Below are 19,109 nucleotides of genomic sequence, written 5' to 3' on the forward strand. Positions count from 1 at the left end.
GGGTGAAGATTTCACAAATGCTGGAGAGTCCCAGACCTGGATCCCCTCAGGCTTCCCTGAGCCCCACAAGGAAATGGGGCAGTTCACCTTCACATGCTCCTGCCTGGAAGCCCAGATGTGCTTCTAGCTGCTAGAGAGCCAAATTCTTCTACCTTCTCAGGTGGTTTTAAAGCCTGAGCTTGACACACATGAAAAGCCATGGGATTGTCTTCAGGGAGGAGAGGGGCCTAAAAGAGGGATGTACAGGACAAGTGCTGGCAGGTTGATCTGTGGTGTTGGGAATACTTTATATTTCAGGTATGAAGAACAGTGCTAAGGACCAGTGGAAACACCTGCAGGTCACACCACATGAAGAGGTGTGGGATGAGGGCCTTGTGCACAGAGCTCTAACATGTAGAGGTCAAACCCACAGTCTTGCCATGCTTGTGGCCCTGTCCACAGATCCTTGTGAAGCTCCATGGATCCACCCACAGTGCCCAGCTCCTCTCAGCCTGCAAGGAGCTCACCCACACTCCAGTTCTATCAGTGCATCCAGTTGTGTTCAAATAAAGTGTCAGCTCCTGGCAGAGCCCATCCAGGGCATGAGCTGCAAGCTGCCACTGAGCAGGTCATTGTTGCCTGATGCAAGAGCTGTAGCTCTGTTTGGCACCCATTTGTCTCTTCTAACAGTTTAATTTTTCAGTCTGTGCCCAGTACTGCCTCCATCATTCCTGTATCTCTGAAACAGCAACCTTCAGCAGATAATACGTCACATTTTAGTGCTCAAGACCTGCTGGCAAGCCAACTTCTGGATCACATACCTGCTGTAGCCACCTAGAAGATGGGACAGGCTGCAGAGAATGGACCTGCGACTGCGTCCCCTGAGCTGAGCAAATCCTGGCCTGGTTTATCGTTTGCTGCACAGCCAAGCCTCACAGACGTCACACGTGCGCTTGCCCTGCATAGTGTGACTGACATCTCTATTTTCAGTGCAGCAGAGCTGCAGCCATATGTCTGGGGAGAAGGTGCAGCTGCTCCCTGTACTGGGGGTTCGTTGTCTTGATGCTGCAGTGGTGAGGGGGTGTAGGGTGCAACCCCGGGGCTGGTGTTCATTTAGGAATATGGATGATGAACACCAGCCTACTGACAGCAGATAACATCAACTTGGGGATATGCATTGTCTCTAGGAGCTGTTTAGGTGGTGGCTAGAAAATGTGGGCCTGGTAATGCTTGGGTCAGTGAGAAAGCCGTGCCCTGTGCTCCAAAACAATCGGGTCAGTACTAGCACAGCTGGATCATTTGCTCAGCCTGAGCTTTTTGGAGCCTGAAGTGAAAAATCAGTGAGCCAGGGAACCTGTATCCAGGGAGACAAGGAGGCCCTGAGTAGCAGAAGGGCTGCACAAGATTGACACTGGCTGTGGAGACATGGAGGAAGCAACCTTTTCTCCCACCTTCACCCACAAGCAGAAGACACTTTGCCCCACAGGGCTGGTCAGGCATGGCCATGATCCTTGTGAGTCAGTGAAGCCATTGCAGTGTGTCAGTGTATATCCTGTTTGGTCTTACTTTCTGAATATGCTGCAGGCTGAAGATCAGCTGGGGCCAGGCACCTGGGCTGATTTCTGACCTCTCTGTCCCAGAACAGGAACTGCCTGTCTGTCCACCATCCCCAGATGCCTCAAATACACCCTACCAGAGAGAAACCTGCCTATGTGACCCGTGCCTTTCAGTAGCCTCAGGGTAGTTATGCTGGGCAGAGAGGTTGGTAGGGCCAGCTCAGCTGCAGCAGCGGGATCCCTCCCTGCCCATCCCTGGAAAGCCTGGACAGCTGGTGCCCATGAAGGCAGCATGTAGGGAGTGAGCACTTCTGAGTGCTGGCAGGGTGACTGGTACTCACTGGGATGATGCCTTCAGCATGTAGCTGGCCTCCCGGTCATCTGCATTCTCTAGAAGCCTCAAGATGAAGACATTGGCCAAACTCTGCCCCTGATCTTCTAACTCCTCTACCCGAAGAAGCCCTCGGGGAGCAGAGTCAAACACTTGATACTTGTCCCTGGGAGAGGTTAGAGAGGAGATTAGGAAAAACTGTGGTTATTGCAGGACACTGACTTCAGCCACCCAGAGCTGTACTGAGGACACAGACAAGAGCTGCTGCATGGCAAAAGGAAAAAAGATGTCCCGCTGTGAGAAGAGATGAGCATGTGGCTATGAAAACTCACTGCAAAGCAAGGAACTCTCTCCATGCTCTGCCCTGGGCATCCCTCATGGCCTGGAATAAGCTGCTTGCTCCGTCTTGGCTCCTCACGTCCAAAACACAGATGGCGCTCCCTCAAAGGGGATTGTGAGGCTTAATTCATTCCTATTTATGAAGTGCCTCTGTGTTTTCTGGATACAAGTTGCCACAGAAGCAAAACATTTCCCAGTGTACAGACACTGCGGCGACATGTTCATTAGGAACACTGGATGGGCAAGATGCTCCCTACCAGTGGGTCTAATTCATACCACAAAGAGCATGCTGTTCTCTGCTGCTGTATTTCACCAGCATTTGCTTGCACAAGACACAGTCCTCAGCACAACAACATCCTCCTCCTCCTGAGGCAGGTTACACCATGTCAAATATAACCACTGGCCTCAGACCGAAATTTATACCCCTCCCTGCTCATCTAACTTTCTAGTTGGCTTTTTAAAGAGTTTTAAATGACTAATCTGAGCTGTTCTTTAGGTAGCAAAAAGTCAAAAATCACTTCTTGACAGAAAGACAAGTCTCCAGGGCCAGCACACCAGCCAGTGTAACTCATTGCCACCTTGCAGGAACTGCTGGATGCATAGTCACCCTGCTGGCAGATCTGCCCTGGGATCTGTTTAACTCCTATTGGCCACGAATTTTCAGCTGGAGAGAGCTGTGCCAGGCATGAAGAATCAGCTGTGCTCAAAGGCAAGGTGGCTGCTGGAGGGAGATGTACATGTCAGGCCAGGATGCCCTCCCTGTGCCTGAGGGACAGGATGGGGTCACAGCATCACAGGCTGGATAAACCTGGGGCAATAGAACTAATGAAGTATCCTGTGTACTACCTGAATTTTGCACTCACCCAGGAATTTGCCGGCAAATCACCAGCAGATCATTGAAAAGGAACAGGTAGATTTCTCTGAAGAGTTTTTTGGTGCGAAGAGTTCGTGATGTCTTTGGACCATTCATTTGCTGCAGTTCCCCCTGCTTCAGCAGCCAGCGGGAGTGAGAGATGATGGGTACGGACTAGAAGGGAGGAAAAGATGGCAAAGTTCAGGAGAGCAGCAAAACCCCAAGGATTCAAGTGGTTATGATGCTGAAAGCATCAAGAGATGCAAAAGGAAAGGTGGTGGGCTCCCATCACCACAACTTGCACTGCAGAGGCCAAAGCAGAGCTGCAAGGAGAGGGCAGTGTGCTGCCATCTACACAGCCCAGCACAGTGTGACAGAAGTTGGACAGAGTACAGCAGGGGCCTGAGGACATTTAAGGATGGCAATGCTAGAGCACCAAATGATGGAATAAAACAACAGCCTATGCCCTGATCTCTCTCTGAGAGATCACCTGGGCAGAACTTTCCTAAATACTAATCCTAGTAAGACTGACTTTTAAAACCATGGATTTGGCCTTTTGGCTACAAAAAAACCCCAAGGTTAAGCAGATTTCCTCTGGTTGGGTCTGTCCCAGTCAGGAGGTGATACTGTCCATGCACCTACCACAGCACTTCTGCTGGAGTTTCAATACATCTTGTGCTAAAACCAAGAAGCCCAGAACAAAGCACATCTTGTACTAAAAGAACACTACACTTCCAAATGACTGAAATATTGAAAAATACCTCTATAACTGTCACTCTTTCCACATTCACTCCCAGTGCTCACCTCATGCATGGTGGCACAATCTTTCTTTTCAACTCCTTGCACTATTCTCCCCAGATGACCCCTACCTATGCCAGCTTCCAAGGCAGATCTTCTCCAGAGATCCAGCCCCTGGCTGTCATTACAGCCTCAGCTTTTCAAGAGGTGAAGGCAACTGTGTAGCTTCCCTAATCTACTACCGTCCTGGACTGCAGTCTAGCCCTGGCACACTGGTAAAGTGCTCTATAAAAATACATTTTTTTGTTCTGGTTGTTCAGGGACATAAAAAGATTGCTTGGAAGCTAAATACGATCCTTAAAGGTTGTGAGGCAGACAGACCTGAGAAGCCTCTCTATAGCATTCAAGAAAAGAACTGACAACTTTATACTCAGCACTGGAATTTCATGGTATATATCAACTGAGATCTGATCAGACACTCCTGAGATCTGATCAGACACCCTAAATATTGATTTAGTAATTCCCTCAGTGGAGCTGAAGCAGATCAGCAGCAGGTATTTAGAGACCATACACAATGCATAAGTACAGGAAAGAATTAAAATGGTGGGACAATCTTTGTTTGGGTATTTTTCAGTTTTAAAGTGTTTTGCTTTGTAGCTTTCATCTACCTTTAACATATTTTGTATGTAAAATAACAGCTGAAAGCTGACCTGTGTTTTGAAGAGAAGTAAGAGGGAAGAGCCAGACCTGAGTGCTGGAGCAGGAGCACAGTGCACAGGAGAGCTGATGCCAGCATGTCCCACCTGTGTATGTGCACACCACACCAGCCTTGGTGCTGCCCCAGCTTCTTCAGCAGGTGTACACTGAGCACACACAGAGGTGCTGTGTGCAGCAGCCCCTTCAGAGGGGCCTTTTTGTTGGCTGTCTGCAATGTGCAGACAGTGAACCAAAACTGTCCAGCCTGTGCTTATACCTTGATCTTGAATTCTAGTTTCTTCTGGATACTGATCATCTGCTCTGTTCGGCTCATCTTCCGGACACCTTCATTGCATGCTTTCACCACCTGGGAAAAGAGAGCACAAGGGATTGTCCCTGCTGGCCTTAAGCAGGTAAGTGATGATGAGCAGCATGAAAAGGCCTGACCGTGATCAGATAAGTGCTCTGCTGCAAACAGGAATTGACAAAGCCAAGTTCTTCTGTCAACACTGTGGGTGCATGAAAAAGAGAAGGGGAGAAAAAAACCCAAAACCCGAACAACCAAAAAGCTCCCGAACACCCAGAAGGTGTTACAGGTGGAAGCTGACTGTCAGAGGACATATTAGGTGGCTACATTGTGTTACTGAACCAGACAGTATAAAACAGTACTTCTGGCTGCACAGCAAAAGGAACGGCTTGTTTTCCAGATCCTGGCACACCATATATCTCATTTCCCCTGTTCCCAATATTTGAAATGAGGTATATGTGCAGTATCATCTTCAAGGAGAAAATGAAGCCAAACTTCTTTTCAAAAATGCAAATGCTGTAGTTCTGCCAAGCAGCACTAGATGCCAGGGCTATGAAATGTCCTAGGGAAAGAGCCATTCATCACACAGAGCCCAGCTGTGTTCTGAGTACAAACTTTTAACTGAAGAACCACAACCAACGTGCAAGCACTACGCTGTTACAGGGACCTTAACCTAGATGCCACTGCGTGTTTCATAAGGAGCAACTCTCCTGAGAACTGGCTAGGTAGAAAAATTACATTGGAGAGCAAGTTCCATTTTGTGCTCTGTTTCTGCTACTCAAAAATCTACCAGAACATCAGTAACTGAACCTGTGATCAGCTCTTGCCTCTCAAATAGGGAGAAAATAAGCCTATAGCAAAAGTAAGCATACAGAAGTAAGCTTACAGAAAAGTAAGGTTTCTGTTGTGATTCCAGTACCTAGCTGGATATTAGGTATCTAAGTTTAAACACTTACAAGTAAGTGTTTAACCATGCAACAGAATTAGTAAACTGATCACCTGAGTCACTGATAACTGAATACAAACCCAGCATTTTTCCAACAGCAGCTACAGTCATCTGCATGCTACAGGAACAGCCTTCCTCACACTATTGACCAATGGAAAAATAATTGGCTACCTTATATGTTAAGAGGGATTATGCAAATACTAACTCCTTCAGAACATCCTTCATTGATAAAGTCCCTGTCTTTATCCCTAGTGATCTCCAAGCATACACTTCCTAGGCAGGTTCAGGGTAAATCCGAGAGCCTGTTCTGTTCTAGTGTTTCAGTCAGAAACTGCAGGCCCATCCTCAGGCTGATGTTCTAGCACAGTTTTCAATTTCAAATACTTGTGTTGAACTTCAGGAGTTAGGAGATGTTCCAGGCTTCTGATGGAGAAGGGTTGAAACACAGTCCCAGCCCATGTAGCTGCCAGCTATGCCTAGACCGTTCAGACACGGTATTATCCTGTCTAACCATATCAGGAACAGTCCAGATGGGAAGCATCCCACTGCCTTCCTGGGGTTTTGTACACATCAGTATCTAGCACAACTGAACACCACACCTACCTACCAGCTTCAGGGAACAGGGCTAAAAGCTGGCTTGTGTACTTCATCAGGCAGCTGTTATTCTAGGTCAGAGGAAGAAGTGTGCTGTGTAAGAGGAAACCTGACACAGTTGTACTCTGCACCTAATTACCTCTCAGTGGGATCCATCACCTTCAGGTGTCTGCAAAAACATTTTTCATTCTTGGAGACTCTAAAGGAAAACATTCTCTGACTTTTCATATGGCAGAAACCTACATCTATTGTTAGCAAGGGATTTGTTGTCACTGACATATAAGTGCATGTAGACTAGTCCATCTTTCAGACTTTAGGGAAAAAAACCCTCTTGAAACACAGTGACAGGATTCAAAGAAACAGCTCTGGGATAGAATGTAGTCTACAGGTGATTTTTTCAGGGGGGATATGTGTGTGTGAAATGAGCACGGTGGTTTAATCTTAATAGCCTTTCATTAACTTATTCAAACTTACTGTTTCCAGTTCTTTATGTGCATCCAGGGCAGTGGATTCTCTGTCAGATTTCTCTTCCACTTTCTTCAAAATATTCTGCACGAGAGAAAATGCTGTGTTAATGCTGATCCCAATGTGAGAGCACAGAAACGTTTTTGCTAACCTACAGATTACTTCTGGCCATCAGCCTAACTACAGCAAAGGTGACACAATACAGTGACTCTCACCTCTTAGTTCCTGTTTCTCATTAAGACCTGTTCCCATCTGACCTTATATCTAAGAGAAATACAACAGGTAGATTCTTATTTTATAAAAATAAATTAATAAATAACTAGAGCTGGCACTAATAGACAGTGTTATTGGTAATCCCAATGGGATAAGACCGTTTGGAACTGAGCTGTTTCCTCATCCCTGGAAGCATGTTCTCCAGCAGTGTTTAGGTAAGATGGCAAAGCACAGGAGGAAAATGGCTGACTGGTCCAAGCCACCATGGTGTAGCATCCCTATGTCATCCAGCTGCTTTGCGTGTGTGTGTGTCACCATCCTAACTGTCAGGCAGCTGAGTTAATGGACTGTTGCTACACCTTCTGGCAGCTCAACAAAGCTCCTTCTCAACTCTTTCACTCAGTAAATGCGATCTGGCAAATTCAACATTAATTTGGGGATGGACTCTGACTGAAATCTTTTTTCCATAGTTGTGGAGAGTGTCTGACTGTGGAAAGGCTTCATCTAGTTCTAGGTTTGATCACAGCTGTATCTAAGCCCCTTTACAGCTGCTGGAAAGGAAAATTCCAGGAGTGATCCAAAAGTCATTTGCAAGAGAGAGAAAAGCAAAACTCTACCTGCACCAGCAGCTTGAGTCGAGTGATCCTTTGAAATGGCAGAATCAGGAAAGAAGAAAAGGACAAGCCTTTGCACTTGGGATCCAGCTCCAGCTGTGAGATCACTTCCCGAAAGGCTGGTTTGTCCTGGCTGAGAGGAGAGACAGAGAGGCTGAGAACTTTGAGTGCTACCCTGCCTGGGACTCTGGTATATAGTTAGTGACCCAAAAGCAGCTTGGTCTTAGAGACAGCATCTGCTTGGCCTCTCCCAATAGGAGACAAGAGGGAAGGAGGGGACTGAATGCCTCTGGGTGTATTTTAGTTTAAATCTAGAACTATTTATAGTGCTGGGGGAGGGAAAAAATAGACTTCTAATGTACAAGCCACGGCAGTGCTCACATGTGTTCATATCTATCTTAGCAGCATACACTGCGTGTGTAGGTGTATGTGAATGGGGTGTGTGTCCAAGTAAATGAGTCAGAGGCATAATTATATATTTTTACACAGTTGGAACGCTGTAATAAGGTGAAATTCACAGTCATAAGAACAAGACAAGCCACAAAGTAGCTCAAGCTTGAATATTCCTTGCTGCTTAGCTAGAAGATGGAAATCATTATCTGGCCTGAGAAGGGCAGGGGCTATTCCTGGGCCTTCCCTAATGATGTCTGCAGGAGATAAGGGCACAGCTGGGCCACAGACACAGCTGTGCAGAGCAGAGCAGTCCTGGTTGCCACAAGCAGGCAAAGCTTCCTGGCAGCCACTGACTGAGCAAACCTGAGCAAGGCTTGTGCTGCTGGAGTCCTGGCTAGAGGAAACAGTATGGATGCAAAGAGGTTGCTAACAGTGCAAAGCCTGTCTGTACTGTGTGTTACACAGTAACAGATTACAACATTCGAAAGAAGCCATGGGCAGTGCTCTTCCCTGCTGCCGCAGATACCTGTGTGACAGTGTGACTCACAGCAGAATGGAACTGCAATAGAACAGTCAAAGGGGGAAAACTGTGACACACCTCAGGCTTTGAGTTCAGTCAAGTGTTGCAAAATTCCTGTGCTAGCTGGGAGCTTGGGGAAGGGAGTCTGTTCTTTTCAATTTGCTTTATGTATTCCTTCAGACAAAAATGCTGCCCTCTGAATTTGCATTTAGGAATACCTCATCTCCAACAGGTCCCTTTCAAGCTCAAGCAATCCAACCTACTGTTGCTTTGCTTCTAAGTGATTAGATAATGGCTGTAGGCAAACTCTTTCTGCAACTGTATTGCATAACTGACTGAAGGAAACCCTGTGGTACCCTCTTTTTGGAGAGAACAGCAGGCCAAGCTCAATAAAGGTCCCTTACATGTTTGGGTTCTTTTCCTCAAAAGTTAGAGAGCGGAGAAATGAAAGGATGAAACATTGTTACACTCGCCTGAACTAGCTGATGCTACACTAGAAAATACACTGCAGCATGTGCAATGGGCTGTCCTGAAAGAATCCAGGACATTGTAACTAGAGAAAAATTGATTCTCCTCCTCTCAAAGACAAGCTTGTAGGGCACTCGTTGTTTTGAGCTGGTATCAGAAAATTCCTACTGGACCAGAAGACTTGCTACACTTGAAAAATACTACAAAAATATCTTGGATTATATCCTTAGGCCTAGGTTTGTGTGTCTAACACTAGAATGTGAAGAAAATAGCTTTTTTATTTTTTAATCCTTCTAAGAAAATCCTGTTGTTCTGAAAAATAATAGTTATGAAACTGAGGAAAGTCAAATGCCTTGCTGAGCAGGTTGGGAAAAGCAGTGGCTATTCTTCTCATCAGACATCTATATTATATTCTTGGCCTTCCATCGCTTGCCTCTACTTGCAGTTTAAAAATATGTGCATTGCACAAGCACATGCCCCTGCATGCACCATAAATATTTCCTACAGTTGAGAAATGCTGGCTTTGAATTAACTTGCCATGTTACCTGCATCAACCCATCCTTACAATAAAACCTTTAATTTTCTTTTTATAGATGCAGTGAGAAATCACAGAGTGGGAAACCCTGTTTCTGTGCTACCTAGCCCTTTCTCATAAATACCAAAATTACACATAAATCTGCGGCTTGTACCATTTTGCAGAATAGTCCAGCAACAAGCACTAGAACTCACAGAAGCTGCTTGTAGGCTCTCTCCTGATAGGTCTGGTTGGAGACGTAGGTGATGTACACAGAGAAGTGATTAACTGTGTGCTGGTAGACAATATCACACACATCCGAGATCACAATGTTCTCTTCCACCCGCTGCTCAAGGTCTAACAGGAAGCTAAATGAGAAAGTCAGCACCCGTATTAATTGTGACCCATCTGTCCCAGGCAATGCCCAGGAGAAGTCAGCTCCTCCATCCCTCTACAACTGCAGTTACCTAAAGCTACTGTTTTCAGTGCCATCCAGCAGCCAACTTACCGCTCACTGACAGCCATGACATCCAGCACGTTGGAAAAGAGGATGTGTGCCTCAGACTGGTGCAAGATCTTTTTCAGACGTTCATTCTCCATGAAGTGAGACACCAGCAGATTCAGACTCTTGTAATACGATGCTTCGGAAGTAACCAGCTCAAACATGGCCTGGGGGAAAATCCCAAAAAAGGAAGTCAGCAGTTACCTTCTACAGAGAGGCACACCAGACATTAAGTCTGTGCTGCTCAGCCACTAACCTTGCACCCACCCTGCAGGCCCAGGCTGCACAGAGAAGTAAGCCCACAATGCATTTGCCACATGTTACAGGAGACAGTGAGTTCAGTGGGGAAGTTTTCCTCCCACAACCATCAGCCCTGACCTAGAGGAAATACAGCTGTCACTGTCCAAGTGAGACTCCCTGATCAGCCCTGGCCATACACTTTTCTGCCCTAGTTCACAAGGGACCAAGACAAGACACGGTAGTCCCTAACTACTACCAGAAATAATACCAGAAATAATAAATAATTTCCAAATTTCAGTCTTTGCTTATCCTGTTAGAAGAGAAATCTCTAAAGCAAAGTCTGGCTTCCTCAGGCCAAGGATGTGGGCTGTGGAAGCAGCAAGACAAATTGATGGTTTGGTTCAGAGATAAAAATCAGTTTAATGAGATGTAGATATAAAATCTTCTACATACTACAACTGCTGCAGGGACATTCCAATATTACCACTCAGAGATCCCTTACTCTCTGGGCGAGTAGATGTTGTCTCTGTTCAGAGGTAGTTACAAAAGGTATTTATTTACACAACTACTGAATCCATTAGTTGAAGTAAGATTAACTGAAGATTCTCACAAGAGCTTCAACCCAATGAAAAGTTGTTAGATCCTTCAGGCATCTCTTGATAAAGGGGTATCTTGGGTTCCTTGACCTGGGGCCAATGGCCCATGCTGCCATTACTGAGAGATAGTTGATAGTTCAGTGGAGGTTTTGTTCCCTTGAATCTAAAACTGCTTCCTTGTGCTCACAGCTCCTCTGTTGCACCCTGCTGAGGTCTGGGGAGCTGGCAGTGTGGGTGCCAGTCCCTGAGCTCTGCTGGCTCTCAGCAGCTGCTGGGGCCCAGCTAAAGCTGAGGAGCTCTGATTGAGCCACAGGTACATGCAGTGTTTTTTGTGATGTGTACATAGAAAAATATATTCTAAATTAGCTGGGGGTCTGTCTTGTGGCTTGGTTGTTGTCTGTTTTTTCTCTTTAAAGAAATTATTTGGAATTTTCCACTGATCAGTTTTTGGCCTTTTTCTGGAAATATCACTGTGCATCACATAAGAATTCAAGAGTAGAGATCTGGGTTGTGTCCCTGACACTGTGCTGCAGCCCAAGATCTGGGTGAATGGGTACAGCAAGGAGGGACTGTTACTCAGTCCAGAGCTGCTGAAATAGCAGTTGAAGTGACATTTTAGTTCTTTGCAGGGTTGGCAGCCTGGGAAATGTTCCCAGTGGGCACTTAAGTCCAACAGTGGTTTCCTGAACCAGAGGCGGAGGTTGTGCCTGCACAGCCCCCAGAAGGAAGACGGAGCAAAGGGTGTCAATACAGATGAACTTAGTCAGTGACTGTGGAACAGATAGTGTTTAAGGAATAAGAGGATGCTGGATCTTTTTTCAAGGCCAGATTCCTAATGAGAAAAATAGAGGCGTATCAGCTCAGCTTTTCCCAGAAGCTTTACCCAGGCACTGGGTAAACCTGTGAGAGAATGTCTCTTTCTGCATTACTGGCTCAGTCCTAAATGTAACTTTAACAGCTTTAACTGGACCTTTTTATTTGATAAATTAGAGAAGTGGAAATAGGAAAAGATATAAAGGATGTGTTGGAATAGCCTGTCCCTTCCAGGTATCCTGGAGATTGACACCTCCAATCATTTTGCACTGCAGCTTTCCAGAGACTCCAGACACTCTGGAATTTTTTTCTGCCAAGTCTGACTGTAGAATTTGTGCATGTTTGTCTGCTTGCCATAGTGGAGGGTGCCAGACCTGCAAGGGCAGGTCCAGAATGGAGGCTATACTAAAGAAATAATGAAATCAATAGTGAAAATATCTGGCTTGTTTGTTCCAGTGGGGACAATAAAAAATCACTTTCCATTACACTTTTCAAGCATCCACTGCTCTCCCAGTCAAGTTTCTTGTTTTGACGCGTGAAAATCCTGTTTGTTGTTTTTTTAATTAATCTTGCATTGATAAGCTGCTCAGTAATATTCCATCATTGCCACTAATGAACACCAGATTTCTTTCCTTGTTCTAGTCTCTTTCCCTTTGAAGATTATTTCAGATAACCAACTTTTTCTCTGACTGTTTAAGCCCTGCTCTGTTACGGTGGTGTTCCCCTCCTCAGCTACGAAGCAGGGTGCTAACTTCAACTTTCTTTCCATTTGTGTACCAGTATTTCTCCCAGAATAATACTCTTGCTCCACCTTTCCTGGCTGAAGATATGCAAGCTTTTCTGCTCCCTATGGTTACTACAGCTTTGAAGATAAAATGGATCAGAAAATACAATTTTGTCCTTAAGATGTTTACTCCAGGATTTCTGCTGTCCTGTACTTCAGGAAAACTTCTCCAATTCCCCTTTATGAAGCTGAGCATTTTACATTCTCTAAATTAAACCCTCATGTACAGCTCACTCTCACAGTTCACATCCAACACGAGTAGAGTTCCAGAACTGTAGGATCAAGTAGTGCTTGCTTATAGCAAGGCTGAATTCAACATCATCTCTTCAATAGCTTCAGCGATTTCTCTAGGCCTCTTTGTTTTCTGACCTTGATTCTCCTCACAAAGCAAATTCTCCACTCTATCTGTTCATGTTCAGCCAATTTCACAGCTTTCTGGCTTTGAGCAATTTTATAATCTCTTACTGTGCTAATCCCAGAACAAGCAGGAAGAAAATTTCAGGTTTGATAAACTAACAGTGGAGAAGGCATAGTACTTTTTTATGACAGCACTGTCCCATTCTCCAACTGCTTTATTTCTCTGGTTACTTTAACAGAGAGAAGAAAATTTGGAACACTTAATATTGGGTTTTAGCAGCACAGAGATTTTTTTTCCCAAAAACACATATAGGTAATGAATGTAACTTATCAGAAATGACAAGCTTGGAATCTGTAATGCACATTTTAAGCAAAATACTTCTCTGTAAAAGATTCTTCATTTTGAAGCAAAAATAAAAGCTTGTATTTTTTTCAGATGCCAGATTGTGTTCATAATGCTGGCATTTGGAAGTACTGTGTTTTGCCAGGTAAACAGAACAAATCCAAATAACCAGTGCAGAAGAACATGGAAAAACAACAAATCATTTCATTCACCTTCAGCCCTAACCTTGATACACTAACAGCCTGTGCTTGCCAGCCCAAACTACTATATAGAAACACCAGTCCCCTGTGTGAATAACACAGCCTTTCCCAACATACCTTTGGGGTGCACAAGATGAACCTTTCCAGTGTGACAGTTAAGTTACAGCCCTAGCCAGGACTGGCACTGTGTGCACAAGGTGTTCATCAGTGTGGATTATGGAAGTCTAAGTGAATTTAGGAGGGACTGCTTGCACCTTAAGTTGTTCTTCAGCACTTGGGGTACAATCCTGTGAGCCAGGGGTAAGCACATACACTGCCACAACCATCCCATCAGAAGCAATCCTGGCACAGGAGTACAGTTGGACTTGTGGGATTGAGCATTAGAAAGCCCCCTCCTTGTACCACAAAGCAAACCACACACTAAACAAGGTTTGCGCTCCCCACTGCTGGCTATGAATACAGCGCTATGCAGTGACAAAGAGCACTCACACTCTCCATTATACCCAAAATAGCAAGCAGTTGTAAATTGTGGTGTGACTGATGTTGTCATCGCTTGTGAGATCTATCCCCACCCACTCCTTTCACTGTCTGATGCAGTTCTGTAAGTCATAGCTCATGGCTCTAAAATACTGATGTCACCGCACTGCATGGCTAAATGCAAATATACCTGTCATTATTTTTTACTGCTTGCAATAGACTCCAAGTAACAACAATTAAATATCAGGATGTTTATCAATCTCCATCTCTTCTATTTCTATTAATGTCAACATATTCAAAACCTTACAGTTAATGGTTGAATTCTTCTAAGATTTCTGGTGGAAAGTTATGTGTCCTGACAATAACTTCAGAAAAGGATTAATGTGCACTGGAACCAATAGCTCTTTCGTAAAAATCTCTTAAATATCCCTCTTCCTTTGTAAATTGGTCCTAAAACTGAACCAGAAAAGGGAAATAAGTTCCTTTTGCTACAGAAACATCCAGCAGCAATAGCATATAGAACAATGTCTGCAGTTTCACAAAAAAAGTGAGTGGGGTGCTAACCAGTGCAACTCAGAAAGTACTCAACAGGGCAAGACTTGTCTGTGACTGCTGTGAAGCTTTTAGTTTTTAAATCTTGATCATTTGGCCTAATTCACTGTCCATTTTTTAAGCAGGTAACACAGTTAAGGAATATTCTGCCTTCCTCCATTACCTCCTGCAGCTTGATCTCATCTGGTTGGAGGATGCTGAGGACACCACTGTTCTGGACCTCAGGAAGATCCTGCCATAAGTTGAACCTGGAGTTGGAATTTCTCAGCAAATTGATTTGTGGTGGAGCTTTGTTTTCAATTGTACTTGTGGGTTCTGCTTCAGATGGGGTTTCCTCACTGGGTGAAGTCTCCTCAGGGTCTGTCTGTGAATCCTGCAGTCGCCTGGTTTCAATCTCCTCACGTGTAGATTTATCTCGATATTCCTGGTACAAGAGCCCTAGGAAGGAACGTAACAGGTCTGAGAGGTTACAACTGAATGAGATAGTAGAAAAGTATTGTGGAAAAGACAATTAGTTTGCATTACTTCACCTCAGCAGAGGTGAGAGATATCCCTTCCATGCAGAGTGAAAAGCCAATTATGGTATTCCTATTTCAGCCAGAAGTGGAAACTATAAATGGAAGGCCATTTCTAAATCTAAAGTGTTGTTAACAATCTGCTCTCACAAAACATTTAGTAACATAGTCAGATGAATCCATGATCATTCAGAGGACATAAAAGAAGTGATTTTTCAGGCTTTAAATGTCTTTTAAACCTTGATTTTCTCTGTTACATTACTGTGTTACAAGCTATATAGGTTGATACCTATGTTTAAGCATGTGTCTGGAAGAGTAATACTGCACACATTGAAATTACTTTAAAAGGAGCTATTTGACGGCCACAAAAATCTTTAATGAGGAAACACTGAGCTGCTGTTACTGGCATTGGACAGGTGAAGTTTTGGGACAACTGGCTACTTTTTTAGTTACTAGGTTTGTTTTGGTATGGACTTCATGGTTAGCCTTGGACACATTGCTTAATACCCTGCTGTTTCCTTTCTCTGTTTCTATGATGCTTGAAGATACAAAATTAACATCCAAAAGTACCTATTCTCTACAGCACTAAAGAACAAGCTCTGAGTTCACACCATGTGGCAGCACATCAATGACACCAGGTGTCTACCAAGTTTCAACTACTAACTTCAGGAGTAGAGGAAATTGCACAGGATTTGCCCCCACTCCGATATCAATTGACAGCATGAAAAAGGCAGGAAACCTGAAGTTCTTTGCCAATCTTTAGAACATCCTTTGTCTCTCTGAGGGCTTTCAAACTGTCCCATTTTTCTTTCTGAACCATCTGTAGGACCCAGAATTTTAATTGCTTGAATATAAAATGTAATTTAGAAGACATGTAAAGGCAGGAGAGCATGAGCACACTAAGTCACTTTCCTCCCTTAATGAAATTGAAGAAGCACAATTTACATTATCTCCCTTGGTTTATACTTGAATTGCAGTGTAACATGAATGAATAAAAAGAAAAGCCTTTGATGTTAAAAAAGACATGCTAAATAATTTTGTCTGAACCATTAGGGGTTAAAATTTATCTGGTCACATGTACTTATGATATTTGATCTGAGATTCTGTGTGTAATAAGGTGAGAGACAATGGGATTAAAAGTTTGTTTAAGGTGGGCAGAAGTGTAGATTTTGCTGCCTATTAAATCTCTGGACCGGTTTCAATGAGGCTATGTACCAATCACTGCTAAAACCATATAGGAAATATGCTGGGGAAAGGTGCAGGAACAAGCGCAGCATTACTGCAGTCTGCGAGTGTGTCCTGCTATCTGTTTTTCCTGGAAAGATGTTCGACACCGGATTAAAATAGCAGTAAGGGTAGCTGTGCCTAGGAAACCATATAGTCTTCTGTTAGCTTCCTACACGATACTGAGCAGAGGAGACTTCCCCTGAAGTTTTGCATGCTGCTGCCACTTATGTAATTTCTCTCTGCGTCAACTAGGTTTATATGGCTTTCCTAAGCATTTCAGGCTGCTTTTCACTGTCAGGGAGGATGCTGAGGATGTAGCAGGGTGGAAGGGCTCCTTCATGATGTAGCAGGGGGCCTGCTAAATTGGAGCTGCTTTTGGTGGCACTGATCTGTATGGTCAGCCTGTGCTTGAGGGCACTGGGTTCTTTTCGCCCCTTAGAGAGCAGGACAAGCTGGGAAGCAACATCCTGCAGCAGCGTAGGCAGTGTTTGGCTCAGGGGAAAACACGCTGGGAAACTAAAGCGTAATCTATTTCACTCAAATTGGAGATAATTATACTTACGGTGTTTGACTGCAGGTACACAGCCATGTTGTGCTGCTGGCTCTGCCTTACAAGTCAGAGGATGCTTTGTGTAAGGGGTATTTAGGGCCCTTTGTGCAGATCTGAAGAGCAGCCCTTTTTAAGAGATGCCCAAGACTATTTCTCTCTTGCTTTTAAGGAAATAAAACCCAGATAATTAAAGCTGGTTTTGTTTCCACGTTCCCTGACTGACCAGGTAAGAGCTACGGAGCTGTCAGCGGCAGGCAAAGCAAATACAGACATAGAAAGATCTGACTGATGGAAAGCATCCACCACCAGAATTCAATTGGAAAGGACAGCAAGAGAGACTAGCTGAAGCTCTACCACAGACAGCAATATGGGGAGAAAGCAGAAAGGTGGTACAGAAGTAAGACAAAAGACAGGTAGATATTTAGGCAGAAGGACAGGAAGAAATGAGGGTTGTGCTAGCAAGGATAAAAGATATCCCTGCTGTCTGGGTCCTAAGGGTCTACTCAAATGTTGGTAAAGAGGTTAGAATGGGTAGAGAAATTATGTACATAAGAGAGAGGTAGGGAAGTTATGCTAAAGCCTTGTCCAGATGGAACAGAAGATTGTCACAGCACAGGAGGGCTGACAGATGCAAGGTGAAGGAACAAGGTTTTGACATGTTGAAAGGAGAACAATACATTTGGGAACTAACTGAATGTGTAGAAAAAAAGCTGAGATCAATAGCTGAATGTGACTCAGATTATGTAATTATTTAGTAAATGTTTACATTTAGTAAGTTAACAAGTACAAAAAGTCAGAGACCTAAACAAGCTCCCTTCATTGCTTAATGTCCCAACTGTCCCTACCGTGACCTAACAGTTATCCCTGTGGTCAGAGCATGATTTTGGTGTTATCTGTTGACTTAAGTGTTTAAGACTGTTCTTCCTAAGGCATGTTTACATAATTTTTATAGTACATAACAGACATTTCCCTTTTTGTTTATTCCATTTAATTTTGCAGTCACAGTCTCTCTTCCCAGCTGTCTTAAAACCTGGGAGGGGAATTGAAAAACTAGTTACTAATTGTGGAAATCCTTGCCTTAGAGAGTTAGCAGCGCTGTTAAAGTAAACGTTATTGCATTGAAAGCTATATAAAATCCCAGGAGGCCCAGAGAGGTTTTCTCTGAAATTCTCTGCTCCAGTTTCAGACAAAGAGTCCACTAATGTCTCAGAAGGATGAGGGAGGGAAGGGAGTGAGTGAGCTTGAGCCATTTGATGTATCATTTCTGGTGGGGATAAACATAACACCTCATATTGTCAAAACCCAGTCTCCTCTATAAAGGTGCAACAGACCTACTTTCAGTTACACTGATGTGTGCAGAACTTTTGCACATCTTCCCTCTGATATACAGTACATAAAAATATGTGTGAATATAGCAACTGGGTTGCTCTGAACTCCTGCTCGTTTTGGTATTTTTTATTTCACCTCTGAGGTGCACAGTCTGAGTAAACTGACAGTGTTTTGACACAGCTCCCTTGGTAGGTTAGTATCTACACAGCCAAAAGCAGGTAACAGATCTGGCAACACTCATGCAAATTGTTTGCCACTTTCCTCCAGGAGGCCCCAAACTCAGCTGGTTTGTCTGACAGATGCTGGCAGGCTGCTGGTTTCACACCAGCCTCCTTCTCCAGCACTGTCCCAGTGGTATCAGGTGTACCAAGAATCAGCCTTGCATGCCACAGCCTGACACCAAACAACAGAGACAGCCTGATAAGCCTTCTTGTTCCTGCCAGGGAGGTTTGCACTGCTGCTCGTGAGAGTTATCTCTTCGATTTTCCCATGCTAAGTGCTACATTCCCACCCTCTAGATTCAAGTAGGTTGATTCTATTTCCTGAAATTGAGCAGGAGTGTTTAAAAACAAAGCTTTTTTATTCCCACCATGAACCTGCCTCAGGATGGGATTTAATTTTGCTGTTGATGAAATCCCTCTGAGGAATGTCACAATTCTGATGTGGGAAACCAAGAAACAAGCTGTGGAGGTCCTCCCCCCATCCCACAAAAGATAAAGATTAAAAAAATAAAATACCATAAGAACAAAAGCTTAACAATCCTCTCCTCCATAGCCACCCAGATAACCTCAACTTTGCCTTTTTAGAAACCACAAAGGATGAAATAACTTACTCCTGTGTTGAAAGTGCTATGCCAGTGGCTGTTACAGTAAAGAGATGCAGAACCTGGTGCACACAACTAATGTCCAACAGGATAGGTGACAAAATACTTTAGTCTTAGGACTTTTGGAGTATGCAAAATCATATTTTAGTAGAAAGTTTGGGGTAGCTTTAATGGTTAATTGTTTCATAATCACAAGAATAACCATTATTTATAGACAAGGGTCAGGCTGTTCCACGATAGCATTAATCCCTGCCAGGCAACGTGCAAACCCGATG

The 19,109-nt window shown here is 44.1% G+C and overlaps 1 protein-coding gene across 11 annotated transcripts in view; it reads right to left on the reverse strand.

Annotated features, from left to right (window-relative positions):
- Positions 1-19,109, reverse strand: part of NGEF (neuronal guanine nucleotide exchange factor) — a 48,123-nt gene that overhangs the window by 4,252 nt on the left and 24,762 nt on the right. For all 11 annotated transcript variants that reach the window (XM_005529561.3, XM_014258347.2, XM_014258345.2 and 8 more), the window contains 8 exons: positions 14,554-14,828; positions 10,035-10,195; positions 9,742-9,894; positions 7,635-7,764; positions 6,814-6,888; positions 4,770-4,859; positions 3,069-3,232; positions 1,877-2,032 (listed from right to left, as the gene is read on the reverse strand). In XM_005529561.3, coding sequence (XP_005529618.2) covers positions 1,877-2,032; positions 3,069-3,232; positions 4,770-4,859; positions 6,814-6,888; positions 7,635-7,764; positions 9,742-9,894; positions 10,035-10,195; positions 14,554-14,828 — 1,204 coding nt within the window. The remainder of the gene's footprint in view (positions 1-1,876; positions 2,033-3,068; positions 3,233-4,769; positions 4,860-6,813; positions 6,889-7,634; positions 7,765-9,741; positions 9,895-10,034; positions 10,196-14,553; positions 14,829-19,109) is intronic.

This window comes from Pseudopodoces humilis, chromosome 11 (assembly GCF_049639895.1).
Source record: "Pseudopodoces humilis isolate 2021_Gansu_Grassland_sample_001 chromosome 11, ASM4963989v1, whole genome shotgun sequence".
NCBI lineage: Eukaryota > Metazoa > Chordata > Aves > Passeriformes > Paridae > Pseudopodoces > Pseudopodoces humilis.